Source organism: Macrosteles quadrilineatus, unplaced genomic scaffold (assembly GCF_028750875.1).
Source record: "Macrosteles quadrilineatus isolate MER2022 unplaced genomic scaffold, UCM_ALF_1.0 Scaffold_4__1_contigs__length_99947679, whole genome shotgun sequence".
NCBI classification, from domain to species: Eukaryota; Metazoa; Arthropoda; class Insecta; order Hemiptera; family Cicadellidae; genus Macrosteles; species Macrosteles quadrilineatus.
The window spans coordinates 38,641,096-38,658,347 of NW_026542597.1; the positions used below are offsets into that span (position 1 = coordinate 38,641,096).

General features: G+C 37.5%; 1 protein-coding gene across 1 annotated transcript in view; it reads right to left on the reverse strand.

Moving 5' to 3' along the window:
- Nucleotides 1-214: 214 nt before the first annotated feature.
- The window catches only part of LOC128992858 (metabotropic glutamate receptor 1-like), a 105,103-nt gene continuing 88,065 nt past the window's right edge, over nucleotides 215-17,252 (reverse strand). The window contains exons 9-21 of the mRNA XM_054416601.1: nucleotides 15,399-15,570; nucleotides 13,019-13,151; nucleotides 11,668-12,056; nucleotides 11,058-11,372; nucleotides 8,491-8,702; nucleotides 7,404-7,466; nucleotides 6,048-6,157; nucleotides 3,659-3,893; nucleotides 2,301-2,431; nucleotides 1,464-1,589; nucleotides 1,133-1,297; nucleotides 618-713; nucleotides 215-420 (exon numbers count right to left, since the gene is read on the reverse strand). Of these exons, the coding sequence (XP_054272576.1) occupies nucleotides 215-420; nucleotides 618-713; nucleotides 1,133-1,297; nucleotides 1,464-1,589; nucleotides 2,301-2,431; nucleotides 3,659-3,893; nucleotides 6,048-6,157; nucleotides 7,404-7,466; nucleotides 8,491-8,702; nucleotides 11,058-11,372; nucleotides 11,668-12,056; nucleotides 13,019-13,151; nucleotides 15,399-15,570 (2,353 nt within the window). The remainder of the gene's footprint in view (nucleotides 421-617; nucleotides 714-1,132; nucleotides 1,298-1,463; nucleotides 1,590-2,300; nucleotides 2,432-3,658; nucleotides 3,894-6,047; nucleotides 6,158-7,403; nucleotides 7,467-8,490; nucleotides 8,703-11,057; nucleotides 11,373-11,667; nucleotides 12,057-13,018; nucleotides 13,152-15,398; nucleotides 15,571-17,252) is intronic.

A 17,252-nucleotide genomic window follows, 5' to 3' on the forward strand; every position in this document is an offset into this window, starting at 1 on the left:
ACAAGAAGTAGTCTGATGTGTCAGACAACGTACTAGTAGTGCTGCCTCCCAGTCTGATGGTGATTTCTTCAGTTGATCACTCCGGTCGTCCTCACTGTGTGACTCTCACACCCTGTCCTGGGACTCTGCTGTAATGATCCAAGATCACAAGAAGTAGTCTGATGTGTCAGACAACGTACTAGTAGTGCTGCCTCACAGTCTGATAGTGATTTCTTCAGTTGATCACTCCGGTCGTCCTCACCGTGTGACTCTCACACCCTGTCCTGGGACTCTGCTGTAATGATCCAAGATCACAAGAAGTAGTCTGATGTGTCAGACAACGTACTAGTAGTGCTGCCTCACAGTCTGATAGTGATTTCTTCAGTTGATCACTCCGGTCGTCCTCACTGTGTGACTCCCACACCCTGTCCTGGGACTCTGCTGTAGTGATCCAAGATCACAAGAAGTAGTCTGATGTGTCAGAAAACGTACTATTAGTGCTGCCTCCCAGTCTGATGGTGATTTCTTCAGTTGATCACTCCGGTCGTCCTCACTGTGTGACTCTCACACCCTGTCCTGGGACTCTGCTGTAATGATCCAAGATCACAAGAAGTAGTCTGTTGTGTCAGACAACGTACTAGTAGTGCTGCCTCCCAGTCTGATGGTGATATTCTTCAGTTGATCACTCCGGTCGTCCTCACTGTGTGACTCCCACACCCTGTCCTGGGACTCTGCTGTAATGATCCAAGATCACAAGAAGTAGTCTGATGTGTCAGACAACGTACTAGTAGTGCTGCCTCACAGTCTGATAGTGATTTCTTCAGTTGATCACTCCGGTCGTCCTCACTGTGTGACTCTCACACCCTGTCCTGGGACTCTGCTGTAATGATCCAAGATCACAAGAAGTAGTCTGATGTGTCAGACAACGTACTAGTAGTGCTGCCTCCCAGTCTGATGGTGATTTCTTCAGTTGATCACTCCGGTTGTCCTCACTGTGTGACTCTCACACCCTGTCCTGGGACACTGCTGTAGTGATCCAAGATCACAAGAAGTAGTCTGATGTGTCAGACAACGTACTAGTAGTGCTGCCTCACAGTCTGATAGTGATTTCTTCAGTTGATCACTCCGGTCGTCCTCACTGTGTGACTTTCACACCCTGTCCTGGGACTCTGCTGTAGTGATCCAAGATCACAAGAAGTAGTCTGATGTGTCAGACAACGTACTAGTAGTGCTGCCTCACAGTCTGATAGTGATTTCTTCAGTTGATCACTCCGGTCGTCCTCACTGTGTGACTCCCACACCCTGTCCTGGGACTCTGCTGTAGTGATCCAAGATCACAAGAAGTAGTCTGATGTGTCAGACAACGTACTAGTAGTGCTGCCTCACAGTCTGATAGTGATTTCTTCAGTTGATCACTCCGGTCGTCCTCACCGTGTGACTCTAAAACCCTGTCCTGGGACTCTGCTGTAGTGATCCAAGATCACAAGAAGTAGTCTGATGTGTCAGAAAACGTACTATTAGTGCTGCCTCCCAGTCTGATGGTGATTTCTTCAGTTGATCACTCCGGTCGTCCTCACCGTGTGACTCTAAAACCCTGTCCTGGGACCCTGCTGTAATTATCCAAGATCACAAGAAGTAGTCTGATGTGTCAGACAACGTACTAGTAGTGCTGCCTCCCAGTCTGATGGTGATTTCTTCAGTTGATCACTCCGGTCGTCCTCACTGTGTGACTCTCACACCCTGTCCTGGGACTCAGCTGTAATGATCCAAGATCACAAGAAGTAGTCTAAAGTGTCAGACAACGTACTAGTAGTGCTGCCTCACAGTCTGATAGTGATTTCTTCAGTTGATCACTCCGGTCGTCCTCACTGTGTGACTCTCACACCCTGTCCTGTGACTCTGCTGTAGTGATCCAAGATCACAAGAAGTAGTCTAAAGTGTCAGACAACGTACTAGTAGTGCTGCCTCACAGTCTGATAGTGATTTCTTCAGTTGATCACTCCGGTCGTCCTCACTGTGTGACTCTCACACCCTGTCCTGGGACTCAGCTGTAATGATCCAAGATCACAAGAAGTAGTCTAAAGTGTCAGACAACGTACTAGTAGTGCAGCCTCACAGTCTGATAGTGATTTCTTCAGTTGATCACTCCGGTCGTCCTCACTGTGTGACTCTCACACCCTGTCCTGGGACTCTGCTGTAATGATCCAAGATCACAAGAAGTAGTCTAAAGTGTCAGACAACGTACTAGTAGTGCTGCCTCCCAGTCTGATAGTGATTTCTTCAGTTGATCACTCCGGTCGTCCTCACTGTGTGACTCTCACACCCTGTCCTGGGACTCTGCTGTAATGATCCAAGATCACAAGAAGTAGTCTGATGTGTCAGACAACGTACTAGTAGTGCTGCCTCACAGTCTGATAGGGATTTCTTCAGTTGATCACTCCGGTCGTCCTCACTGTGTGACTCTCACACCCTGTCCTGGGACTCAGCTGTAATTTGCCAAGATCACAAGAAGTAGTCTGATGTGTCAGACAACGTACTAGTAGTGCTGCCTCACAGTCTGATAGGGATTTCTTCAGTTGATCACTCCGGTCGTCCTCTCTGTGTGACTCTCACACCCTGTCCTGGGACTCTGCTGTAATGATCCAAGATCACAAGTAGTAGTCTGATGTGTCAGACAACGTACTAGTAGTGCTGCCTCACAGTCTGATAGGGATTTCTTCAGTTGATCACTCCGGTCGTCCTCACTGTGTGACTCTCACACCCTGTCCTGGGACTCAGCTGTAATGATCCAAGATCACAAGAAGTAGTCTGATGTGTCAGACAACGTACTAGTAGTGCTGCCTCCCAGTCTGATGGTGATATTCTTCAACTGTCCGCTTTGGTCGTCCTCACTGTGTGACTCTCACACCCTGTCCTGGGACTCTGCTGTAATGATCCAAGATCACAAGAAGTAGTCTGATGTGTCAGACAACGAACTAGTAGTGCTGCCTCCCAGTCTGATGGTGATATTCTTCAACTGTCCGCTTTGGTCATCCTCGCTGAGTGACTCTCACACCCTGTCCTGGGACTCTGCTGTAATGATCCAAGATCACAAGTAGTAGTCTGATGTGTCAGACAACGTACTAGTAGTGCTGCCTCACAGTCTGATAGGGATTTCTTCAGTTGATCACTCCGGTCGTCCTCACTGTGTGACTCTCACACCCTGTCCTGGGACTCAGCTGTAATGATCCAAGATCACAAGAAGTAGTCTGATGTGTCAGACAACGAACTAGTAGTGCTGCCTCCCAGTCTGATGGTGATATTCTTCAACTGTCCGCTTTGGTCGTCCTCACTGTGTGACTCTCACACCCTGTCCTGGGACTCTGCTGTAATGATCCAAGATCACAAGAAGTAGTCTGATGTGTCAGACAACGTACTAGTAGTGCTGCCTCACAGTCTGATAGTGATATTCTTCAACTGTCCGCTTTGGTCGTCCTCGCTGAGTGACTCTCACACCCTGTCCTGGGACTCAGCTGTAATGATCCAAGATCACAAGAAGTAGTCTGATGTGTCAGACAACGTACTAGTAGTGCTGCCTCCCAGTCTGATGGTGATATTCTTCAACTGTCCGCTTTGGTCGTCCTCACTGTGTGACTCTCACACCCTGTCCTGGGACTCTGCTGTAATGATCCAAGATCACAAGAAGTAGTCTGATGTGTCAGACAACGTACTAGTAGTGCTGCCTCCCAGTCTGATGGTGATATTCTTCAACTGTCCGCTTTGGTCGTCCTCGCTGAGTGACTCTTCTCGCACTCGTACCGTAGGTTTCAGCAGCGATGATGGACTCAGTATGAGCCATCTCGGCTTCTGCTCAAGAAGAGCGTCTAGAAGTGAGCGATCGGTCTGTACACCCGCCGCCACTCCACTCTCACCGTCTGAAAAATGAATTATAATTCTATCATGTTTTCAGATCATTGTTTAAAAGTAGAAATAGTGAGTTTAAAAGTTTAAAAATTTAAGAGCATGGAACGAGAACTGACGTTTTTAATTTTAAGGCATAAATATTCTTAATAATTTTCTTCTTTATACATACATTGACATTTTTTCAAGTTTTCAAGGCTATTCAAGAGAATAGAATTAGATGTAATACCTCCAAGAATATTTCAAGTTGCTTTAGACATCTGTTTATAAGATTAAAAAAAATGGAAAACCCAGGATTTGTCTGTGTTTATGATAAACTAAAAATTGAAAATGTTCATTTTTAAGACAGTTTGAGTTTGAGATTAAAACTTGAAAGGATACCTATTGTATAAAATTATGTCAGACTATCACAACTAAATGGACTGTATTTTCGATTTATATTTGGAAAAAAGTAAAAAAAATCACAATAATTGAAATTAATAAAAAAAACGTGGTAATAAAAATACATGAACATCCGGCATCGTGAATCATAATTATTACAGCTAGGTATCATAATTAATATACCTTACATTTTGCTCAATAATATGTTAGTCTCTTAGAAATTAGAGTGTATTCACACATAGAAAGAATAAATGTCTACTACGAAATTCATGAAATAGAATGTCAAAAGTAAAGATCAACACAAGCTGCAAGAGTCAACATTAGCTGGTAGGACACTTGCCAGATGTTCTACTTTGCCCCAATGCAGTAATAGGGAAAATTGGTCTTCTGTTGTTGGGTTTGAAACCAAGTAGTACTGTAACGTATGGAAACTCTAAAATATTGTTTTTTTTTTCTAAAACAAAAATTGTTTGTATAGAACAACATATCTAAAGTGTACCTATAAAAAATATATAATTGTTATATTCAGTTATTATACTCAATGGATATAAATAAATTTATTTTATTTATTTAGTTACAGACCACACCTGTTATAGTCCGAATTTCATGAAATTTGGTATGCAGATACTAATCCATGCAAATATAATATAATATAAGTTAATATAATTCTCAAGGCGTTTTTTTAAATCTTTTTAAACTTATAATTTTTAATGGCTATTTTCCCCATACAAACATATTAAATAACGGAAAAATCTAATAAAAATTGACCAGAACTATATTTTTCCTACAGTTACCTAACAATGTAAATGTTCTCTCACTGATTTGAGAAAGCAAAGTGGCCAATTCACTCATCAGTGAGACAATGTTAACATTGTCTCACTCTAATTACTTTGTCTCACTCCAGATTTGCAACGTGAAGTCACGAAGTAGTGAGCGCGTAACATGCAGGCAACGTCGTATGCGCGCGAAATACGTTGGCAGCACTGGCTGTAAATCAGCTGGTCAGCTGTTGTACTGTTGTATTTGTCACTTCACATTAAATGTTATATTAAAAGTTCACTTCTGTGTAAAATTAGGTTATGTTTCTTCACAAATTTATTTGTTTTATGGTAACTGTAGGAAAAGTATAATGTGCAACTCGAGTTCAAAGTACAATTGCCTCACTCGAGAAACCATTCCTCACTCGCCTACGGCTCGTGAGTAAGGATTTCACTCGAGTGAGTCAATTGCTCACTTTTCTCACTAGTTGCACAAATAACTATTGATTAAGATTTAGTATTTTATATAGTTCTTAAATTTTAAACAAAATTGTATCACTCCTAAACATTGCACTCAGAATAAACAAACAGAAATGTTTTCAATCCAGTAAAAACATGATTAAGCTTAAATTTCAACTATGCCATAGCAGATTTTTTCATTATTAAATCCTTTTTGAGTATTTTTTTTTTATTTCCCACTCATTTTCTGGATTGTTTATTTCTTCAGTAAACGTTTCATGGATGTCTATTCTGCGAACTAGCCCCTACAAGAAACTTTCACAGTAAGAAAAATGGTCCAATATTTTTATATTATTTCAGAGCAAATTGTACAGTTTTCATTTATCCTCTTTAATTGCCTTAAAGATTAATTGTAGACAATTATTCTTCATGTAATAATTTTAGTCTTATAATGATATGAATGGGTCTCAGTACACAATTATTCAATAGGTTTTCTCCTACATACCAACCAGTCTTATGCCATCCATGCTCCTCTTATCACACACTAAACACACACTTGCTATCACCTACTTGCAGGATGTTGCCATCTGACGGAGGGATGATGGTTGCGACGGCTTGTCAAAGCATTGCAGTTCTGCCCTGACTCTGAGTTGGACCCGTACAGAGTTACACATCGGTCCCTTAACAGATTTGAATGTTAATAAACACTGCTAATTAAACACACACTCACACACACGTGCGCGTGCACACACACACACACCGGCAGTTAAACTAGTCAGGTAAAAAAAAGTAATTTGACAAGGTTTTTTTAAACTTGTAGATATTTCATCTTTGAAAAAAAAAACACTTTCAGAGTTTATAAAACATGTTCTGAATTCATAACAATAGTTTTAGCCGAATTCTAAACAGTATGTAAAGTAGAGGTACCACAGTATAAAATAGTGTTTGTTTCCTATAAAAATTAACCTTTTGTTAACTGTCCCCTTTCATCACGAATGATCTTCTAGCTGGAAGGCCACTTCCATACCGGGGGAGGACTCGTGTGCCGTCATTTCAGTAATATTGGGGGAATGCAGGGCGTTTGTAAATGATAAATAAAGTTTACTAGGGTTCAAAACTAGTTTACCAGTCAAAACGAATGATGCAATACCTGACTATCCGCAGTAGGCCTACTATCCTGATAGTTAGACCAATTCGTTAATACCAAGGCAAAAAAAGTGGTTCGGATTCCACTATAAATTGTAGATCCCTTAGTTGCCATTAGCTGTATGGGATATGGAATATCATCGCATAATAAATGTTTCTGTGTAGACGTTAGTTACACATACTTTTTATCAAATAAAATATCCTTACCAATTGAATTTATTTATTCTCAACATAACCCATATGGATAGTAATAATAATTCGGAAATAATAATTTTCAACAATCGTCCTTCATTTAATTTGTTTATCTCTACTATATGTTCTAATAATGGTGCTGGTCATTGTACTTAGTTATGTATTAATTAAATTGCTTGTCTCTTTGTACGTTTTGATATCATTCGAAAAGTTTTGGAATGGTTCATTGAATGTTTAAAAGAAGCTTTTTATCTGATTTATTCGAGGAATAGTCCCTCAGTTAAACCACTGTTGACAAATACTAATTTTATCCATGCAAAATCCCACCAAAAGGTGTTGAAAAACGAATCATTGAAGTGATTTTTTTTTTAATCTAGTGAGCAAACACACCCAGATAGAATGGCCTGGCAAAGGCAAACATAAACATAATAAGCAATGAGACACTACAGACAGCTGTGGTCTCCTATATTGCAGCACATGATGCGCCACGGTGGTGTCTGTGTTTTGTTGCCTGAGTACACGTGTTACACTCTTCACTTCTTTTTCAGATTTTTATTTTCAACATGATATGAAACAGATCAGTAATACCTGTTTGGAATTTCTAGGTGCGTCTTGTCCCCAGGTTGCCAGGACTGCCTCACATTATTCGGTCTGAAAAAGTTTTCTGGATTAAAATTTACCTTTATGGATTTAATGAAACTGGACTCCAACAGTAATGTATACCGAACACTCAATGCTTAATAGTGTTAAATACCTTCATATTTATTACCAATCCACCGTTTGTAAAATAATTTTAGGTGTAGTAAGAAATATATAGGCTGATATTGAAATATGTAGCCTATTTGAGATTTAATTAGTACTTTACCAACGAAAATAATACTTTGTTTATTTGAGTACGTAGTACATACTAAATGTAAATGTGAATTCTTCATTAAATAAATACATTAAATGTTTTGTGGACTTTCAAAACGTTATCAGTTCATTAAACACATTCATACGGTGGCTTTCTATTATGGGACATTCTAGAAACTCTTGTTAACAAATGTATTAAAAATTAATTCTAAAGTGCCTTATAATCCAGAAGTAATACAATCTGGGACATAAGACGATCAAAGTTTTAAAGAGTATGATAATCCTATCAATTTTTAATTATTAACTACCGTATAGTTTACGATTTGTTCAACGCCACAAACCAGGATAAATTATACAATTTAATTAATTATAGCGTTAAAACGTAATTATATAACATCTACCTAACAAAAATAATAGTTGCAGAGCATTTTTTAGTGTAAGCCTTTTTTGTAGGGGTTTTCATTAGGTCTACTGTAAGTCTAACATGGATGACATTTAGATATAAGTGTGTAAACTAATAAAATATTTATATTGACTTTATTATATTCTTATTTTCATCTTAACTCTTACCCAGGATTTATCAATCACTCAAATCAAGACTGAAAATATAAAGTTAACGTTTAGAAACATAAACTAAAAAATACACAACTCTGTATCGTCTTAATTGACATGACTTTAAAATATCTTATCTTTTAGCAAAACCACTGAGCATGACATGACACTGCAAGAGGATGGATACATGTACGTCAATTTGTGAATTTGATCTGACGTGATTGACTGTGGATACCAGTTACAAAAGCATATAACAATGAGAAATGTTTACCTCGGAGAGTCCGTGAAAGGGAGGGGATACGTAGCAGCCTTGAGGTTCCCCGAGGCCACGGTGCCGATGTGGCATCTTATCTCCTTGGAGGTTGTGAAGAGCGCTCTGTTGTTACGCTCAGGCCGTACAAGGATGATGTACAGCTTAGGCATAAACAGGAAGACCAGAGTCACCATACCGCTCAGCGTCACACACACGCACATTGTGATTATCTGTCAAGAGAGAAAGACCGTTAATACCTTGGCTTTAAATACATCTGTGTGTTCTTTGATAATAAACAGCTGAGGGTAGGGAAAATATCTCGTCTTTTGACTAACTAGAGGTCATCAAGTGGTCGAAAGCTCGACCAAAAATAATGTAATGTACAGACTTCTCTATTTTCACCCCACGCTGTAAATGAAACATCTGATGATTGTGTAGCAGTCATCCATTTGATTTGATTTTCTGTCTATCCTTGTTATCTCGTCACCAGTATGGCAACCCATAAGGCCCATGCAATTTTTTTAAAAATAAAATATCTTTCTAACAGTATGATTAATTTTTCCCTGCGATGAACACGAGCTGAGAAAAAAGGTTACAAAGAAACATGCTTGCCTATTAATATAATAGATGGATTAAAATCCATTATTGTAGCCCCGTAACTGCTATTTAGACTAGAATAAGGCGAAAATTATTATCTCGTCTGCAGTTTCAAAATTGTGTTTGTACTTTGGTAGTTACATGTTTCGATAGAACGCCATTGTCAAACTGTCGTAGTACAGGAACATCAAAACCACTTATTATAGCTTCGTCGTGTGTATGTGAGCTAAATGTCTACCCGACGAAACTACAATAAGTGGATTTTGTACGAAACATGTAACTACCAAAGTACAAACACAATTTTGGAACTGCAGACGAGGTAATAACCTTCACCTTATTCTAGTAATAGATAGAAATAAACATTATATTCCATAGCTGTTGGATTATTAGCTTTACCAGTAGACAACATTATTTGTTAAAACTGGCATTTTAATGGACAAATATTCCATGTAAACTCTGGTCGAAAATACTCAAAAACACGCTCAAAAATTAGACAAAGATAAAATCAACACTGGAAATAATCTACATAAGTAACAAATATAATTTATCCATCTTTGGTAACCTTAAATCGGAAGAAACATAGTAATACCCTCTATAAATGAAATCCTTAGTAACCTGCATCTGTTTATTAAGTAGTGTTGTTTATTTTTATGTGTGATGATTATATGTCTCTGTACACAACATTGTACATGTAAAGTTTAGATTCTGTACCCTCTCCTCCTCGCATTATTTTTCCTATAATCTCTTATATTTCAACAACTCTCATTTTCCACCTCATTTAGCTGGATTTCACATTGTTTCTGAGATTTAGAAGCCGATGATGATTACACCATGCCTTTGTTTATAATAAAGAAATACATGTGACAACACACTGAAAGAAATTGGTGGTGTTGTGATTTTAAGATTTATCATTATTTTAATAATATTTAACTAATGAATTAATTTCGATCAGTAAATTAATTTTTGGCTGTGGCGTGGAATAGTTATTCTATGTCTATGTTAATGCTGTAGCTAATTTTATAACGAAAATCAACGAAGTTGAAATGAGCTACCGACAGAGTGTTCTATTTGAAATCAATTAGGCCTACTGATTTTTCTTGCATATTTTATCCAAGGATGTGAAAACATAACTTGCTATATAAAACTGTATATCGTTTACGTCCCAATTGAATATCGTGTTGTGAAACACTGAAGGAGAAATTAGAAATGCAATTCAACTGTCCTCTTTGAATAGAAAATCTAGCCTCAGCTGGTTCACTTAACGGGGGCAAATTAACTAAAATGGCCTCTTTTTGAGTAACAATTGCTGCTGCTGGTACATATATAGATGAGATCTACTCCAATATCCAAATCCATCTACGGAAATGGAACGGATAGTGTTATAACTAAGAACAATTAATATTTTTTAAACTGAATATTTTTTTACCCAGAGGAAATGTGTATTTTAATTTCATGTTTGATGGCCATGTGGTAATCTTTGTCAGCAACAATAAAATAATACATTAATTTGAATAAAACATGGCCATTAACACTCAGAGTGATTGAGGAGTAAAATACAATGAATCATATTTCAGACAAAATATCGTTCAGCAGCCTGAAACAAAAATAAACATTTAATTGAGCTTAATTACACAACATTGGTTCTTTTGCCATTTGTGTGATACTGGTTCAGTAATTTTTGCGTAACACGTACTACATTTGAGAGTTGTTTGTTCATGTTCACCTTGAAACTATTACTAATAAAATCACTATTGTCTCTTGAAAATCCTATTAGATAAATAACAATGAGGGATCCATACAGGTTCATCCCTCACTTTGTTATCTGTTTTATTCTTACCGTTCCTTACACAAAGTACACTTTTGAATTGCCAACAAATGAAACACTTAAAGTACGAGTTATCCGACCTCTAAGTCAACAAAAAAATTCGTTGATAGCTACAAGTTTATCACAAATAAAGTACCTATAGAATCATAATTTTTTCACTCACCTTTGAATCGCTACCAAAGTAAATAGGAACAAAAGCGATCCAAATGACACACGTGGTGTACATTGCGAACCCTATGAACTTTGCCTCGTTGAAGTTTTCTGGAACGTTGCGAGTCTTGACGGCGTAGAGGGTGCAGAGAGCGATGAGGAAGAAGTCAAAGGCGAGAGGAACCACAACTCCCTGGGGTGAGGAGTTGCAGACAAGAACAGCTCGGTCAATCGTGGGGTAGTTAAAGGCTGGTCGGGCCGGTTCTAGAACTAGCATAGCTCCAGCTACACCAGCCTCTATACCAATCAGCACCAAAGTCATCAGTACCTAGAGATAAACAAAGAATGTTGTAGAGAGTCACGGTGGATGACAGGAATACCTGAGCTATTTGAGGGTGAAGAATCCAAAATGAGGATTTGAACTAGAAACTAAGGTTTGAGGGCCGAAAAAAATAAATAAAGAGAGATAAACGTAAATTTTACTTAATTAAAATATTGTAGGCAAACAATAGGAATGGAACCTTCAAAGTACAACATATTTACTCAGCATTACATATATTTATGACTAATACAATTTTCAACTAAAAACGTACATCAACAAATTAAACCTAGTTGAGATTCACCTGAGCCGTTCCAGACATGAACCTCATCTTCCTTGACGGAAACCTCTTCTTGGAGCCGGCGAGTATCCTGGCGATCCTGTTGGTCTTGGTGAGCAGTGAGGCGTAGATCATGGCAAAGCTGAGTCCCGGCATGACGCGGGACAAGCTGCAGCTCAGGACAGATGGCCTCGCAAGGATGGGGAAGGTTGTGGCGTGTGACAGAGTCATCCCGGCCAGGATCATGTAGCTGAGCTCACGCGTGGAGCTCTTCACCACGGGCGTGTCGTTGTAGCGGACGAACACTCCAGCCGTGAAGAAGGTGCTGAGGAAACCGAGGCAGGAGAAGACGATGGACACCACGGCCTCGGTGTCCGTCCACTTGACAAACTCGATCGGGATCTGGTCACACACTGAACAGAATGTGAAATTATATGTTAGATGGATGGCTGAAAGTAATACAATCGAAGGTTTTTTTAGTAAACATTTAAGCGAGGAGTGCTATTATGGTTCACATTCTTAAAACTCATAAATACATACAGTACGGTAGATTAGTTTGATACGCCTGAGTGCGTGGTCTAAGGTGAAGATCAGTAGAGAAAGATGAATGTTGAATAATTGAAATTATAGCTTTGTTACTGACTATGATCAAATAGTTTAAATTGATCGCACAATGAAGTTTGTAATGAGTGCGTACTGTAAAAATTCTGAAAAGTTGGTACTTTTTACATAGGCCTAGAACAATCAAAGATGGTTCCGAAGCATAATATAATTTAAATTAGCTCTGATTCAAACAATTAATGTAAACGTGGCAGCGTAACGCTATTGTACTGTGATTTTCTAGCATTTTCTGTTTGAATATTGTTAGCGATATCTAATAAACCGCAGAATATTTAAAGATTTGGATGTAAAATCTCCCCACCGCCACAAACCTGCAGACTAAGAAAATTTGCATTTACTTGATTGGATTTTCAATTAATCTATTTGAATAAAATTTCAGTTTATAAGTACCTAGGTTTGCTGTAACAGGAAGGGCAATAAAGTGTGTTTTTGGTAAAGTATGAATTGCTTAGTATAAAATAAATATATTTGCCAAGTTTGATCAAAATATATCCATAAACAAGTAAACTACAACATTGGGCTTTTAAATTTACAATTTATTAAAACATATAATATATTTACAACCGTAAAAAAAATATAAAGTATTTGTTTGTTATGCTCTTTAAAAAGATTTAAAGAAAAATTGGGAAATTGTAAGCTCAAAAATTTAAAAAAAATATTGAGGGTCAAAAACTAGAAAAACCAATGTCTTATCGCTTAACAAAATAATACACTAAATAGCCTAATTATATTTAATAAGTAAGGAATCTCTCACCAGTCTTGTTCTTGTTCGGCCAGTATCCCAAGCGGCAAGGCCTACACGTCAGTTCATCTATCAGAATAGAGTTCGCCTCGCACGGAACACAAACCCAGCAACACTTCTGCTCCTGACCACCTGTCTGCAGATTCTAGAACGTACAGCACTGGCTTAATTAGGTATCATCTAGTGTTATAGATTTTAGGACTTGAAAAAATACTTCATAATTCACAAGTTTAAGTTTGCTTTACAATTAACACTAACTCAGCAACCTAACTGCCCCTTTACTAAGTCTTCATGTTACCTAATACTTGTAATATACTCCTTATATACATACTCAAGTTACCTCTGATTATTTAGACAATGAACATTGAAATTTTATGTTCTGCTCCACTGACAATGTCAATGCATGTAAATGTCCATGATAATAAATGATTTGATTTGATGTGAATACTTTCTTATGAAATGGCGACCATAGGCTACTATATAGGTATCTTAAGCCCAGTATGAAAGAAGATGAGTGTAGGATGAGTGGCGCGAGCTTGTAGACTTGTTAGTGACTAAGGCCGACATGTTCCTTAGACACAGCAGTTAATTAATAGCCCATACAGCCAATGGCAACTAAGGGACCTACAGCTTGTAGTGGAATCCGAACCACATTTTGCCTTGTAATAACGAATTGGTCGAATTATTAGGATAGTACTGTGGATAGTCGTAGTACTCACTAGTGCGGACGTTAATCCACACCAGGGAGCTTCGCATCCACAGTGCATGCCTATAAATATCCACAATTAGTGACTTCCTAGTAGCTGGATTACAGGACGACGCCACCGTCCCAGATAAATATTACGTAAACATTAAACCATAACATTCAAAATCAATATTTAGATAAAATTTAAAATATCATTTGGCGTAAAATAGTGACGTTATAAGTATTATACGTGAACAAATATAGTCAATATTCGTCTCAATGAAGTATTGAAGACGATTGCACCATACTGAAAAAGTAAGCAAAGTTTCTTGTAACAAGTTCAACAGAAATGTATCAGTGGTTAAGTAGACCGAAACTTTTTTTGGACAACACAAAGTGTAGTTATAGTTAGTACTAATGGTAGTTTACTTTATGGTGCATTCAACATGACAGATTAAAAACCTGAGCCCCTAGAAATAACCTTAAATTTATGAGTTATTTTAAATTAAGCGGATGAGAATTGTATTTTTTTAAAGACTTATACCCACGAAACATATTTACTTGCTTTTTAATGTTCCTGAGAATTTGTTAGTTTAGTATAAAAATAATCTGTAAAATAAATCGTATTTATCTGTTTAAGTTTCAAATTTGTTTAATATTTAACGAAGATAAAATAAAATTTCCTTGTGAGTTGTGTACAGAACTGTCGCTAGCTACGATGCGTCGTGTATTTGTTAAAGTATCTGTTGTATCTACAAATCATGTGAATCCTCTACGGTGCGCTTTAAGTGCTCCGGTACATAGAATTGAAGAGATTTACCGAAGATGGTCCAAGCAGCTAAAAATTCAACACAGAAATCACATAAAAATTAACGTGTGTGCACTATTGTACACTTTGTACAATATAATGTTCTTAGTTCCTTAACTGTAAATGTTTAAGGGTGAGTTTTCCATTCCACATTTACTTAAGTTTAATATTACCTGTTCTATTTCTAATCCAAGAATATTGATCACACATATTGTTTCAACAAACTCTATTTCAAAACTAAACCACAGAAAGAACAGACTTATGTAATACAACACTACCATTTTATGCTGTAAATTATTACATCCTTTCCATGTTGATGTTGTTTAATTTGAACGTTAGAAGTCCATTAGATTTAACCTGTAAGAAAACATTTTAAGAAATGGTAGAAGAATAAAGTGTATTGATGAATTTTAGTGGTGGCGTAAATACGCGAACCCATGAAATTGGTGCCTTGGGTGCGTAGCCTAGCTATTTGCACTACCCCCTTCGCCACATTGCAATGAGCTATATGAAGGGGAATTTAGAATGTTCACACACGTTTACATAAAGTTACCCTTCTCTCAGCTTGCACTATTGTGAGTATCTAGGTTTTTTTTCGCTCACGTTCTAGAACGTTAGGACGTCTCTAGTAACGTTAGGAGTGTAATAATCTAACTCGAAACCATTTTTCACATTACTTCAAGCTAGGCAAGGTTGTTGCGTAGACGTTGGCGTAGACACGATTGGTCGTTGACATAGATAGATGTCATTGGTCATTGACGAAATGTAAACCCGGAGCCTCAATGACCCCACGCTCTACACTAAACATTATCTGTCCTCCTGCACTATTAGTCAATTATGATATATTATAACTGACTGATAACATAGTAATGTGATGGTGTTTTCAGCAGCAGGCTCACCTTGTAGAATCCGGGAGGACACGGTTTGCTACACACGGACTCCACCTTTACCCCTGGCTGTTGTCCGAGTTGCATCTCCTTCCAGATATGTAGAGAGCCGTTGTTCCAATCCCCGACGTGCTTGTAGTCATAGGTACCATCCTCCTGCAGCTGGAAGTTCATGATGTTATACCTGGAACAAGAAGGAAGTTTGTGACATTACCTTGAATAGAAAAGCTTACGAGGAGGCCTGGAAGAAGAAAATTCATACTGTCAACATTTTGAGTTAAAACGGCTAGTTTTGTAAGTAACCTTTACTTTTTCTCTTTGACACCTAAATTCAATACATTGGAAAAGTGATTTTAGAAGCATCCGTGGAGCTTTGTCACAACGAAGTCATAAAGGTAACCCGGGATTACTTAATTCACAAGGTTTTAAAAACTCACTTGGTTTTGTATTTGCTTATGAAACGTGATCGGAAATAATTGCACAATTTGTTAACCTCTGTTGGATGTAAAATATATTAGTGACAGTTTGAAGGAAGTTCTTTCTTTGAAGGAATAGGTTTACCTTGAGAACAGGTAAAAACAACGTAAAACGTTTAAAAATGTTGGGTATGTTATAATTTAGTTGGGAGGTTAGGTTGTTAACCTGTTCGTTATTTCGACGTATTCATAAACAAACGATATAACATAGTTGTTATATAAGTACATAGGTATTTAATGACATAACATGTAGTAAAAATACGAAACAAATGGCACAAAACTGTTTTATTATCGTTTGTTATTTGATGACATAACAATAATATGTAGTGAAAATAAGAGGAAAATTGCACGAAACTTTTTTTACCGTTCGTAATTTTATTTCAATGGTAGTTGTGCTACCAAAAAACGAAAATTACGAACATTTCATCAATCCAAATGGATTGATGAAATGTTCGTAATTTTCGTATTCAATAATACATGAAAACGATTTAAATCTTGATTGGTACTCTAGATTTCTAAATTTGCATTTTGTTGTCACAGACGGACACAAACTGAGAGTAGACTCGTGTCGGCTTTCTTGTGCTAAAACTAAAAACTTCATGATTCTACGCAATGTACAGACAACACTATTTAAATAAATCTATATATACAGGGTGTCCCGGAACTCTCTACCAATATTTTAGGGCATTGATCCTGGGTAAGAAACGTACCTAAATATCATATTTAAATTGTCCGGAAGTCCTTAGTTACTCACACAGCCGCCATTTTGTTTTTTCAGTTATTAATTTTTTTCTAAAGAATGGTTAAACATACGAAAGGGAAACTTTGCACAAACATTTATGACAACTAGACAAAGCTGCAAAAAAATTATGAAGATTTTTCAAATTCATTAAACAAAATGGCGGCCATTCAAAATTTTCTTTCTTAAATAACTCAAAAACCATTGATTTTACAAAAATTTTAAATGGCCGCCATTTTGTTTTATGAACTTGAAAAATCGTGATAATTTTTTGGTAGCTTTGTCTAGTTGTCATAAATGTTTGTGCAAAGTTTTCATTTCGTATGTTTAACCATTCTTTAGAAAAAAAATAATAACTGAAAAAAACTAAATGGCGGCTGTGTTAGTAACTAAGGACCTCCGGACAGTTTAAATATAATATTTAGTTATGTTTCTTACCCAGGAGCAATGCCCTAAAATATTGGTAGAGAGTTCCGGGACACCCTGTATAAAAGGCAAAGCCCTCACTGACTGACTGACTCACTGACTGACTGACTCACTCACTCATCACTAATTCTCCCACTTCCCACTTACCTAGGAGGCTGAAATTTGGTACACTGATTCTTTAGGCATTAAATAGGAAAACTAAGTGGTTTTTATTCTGATCGGACT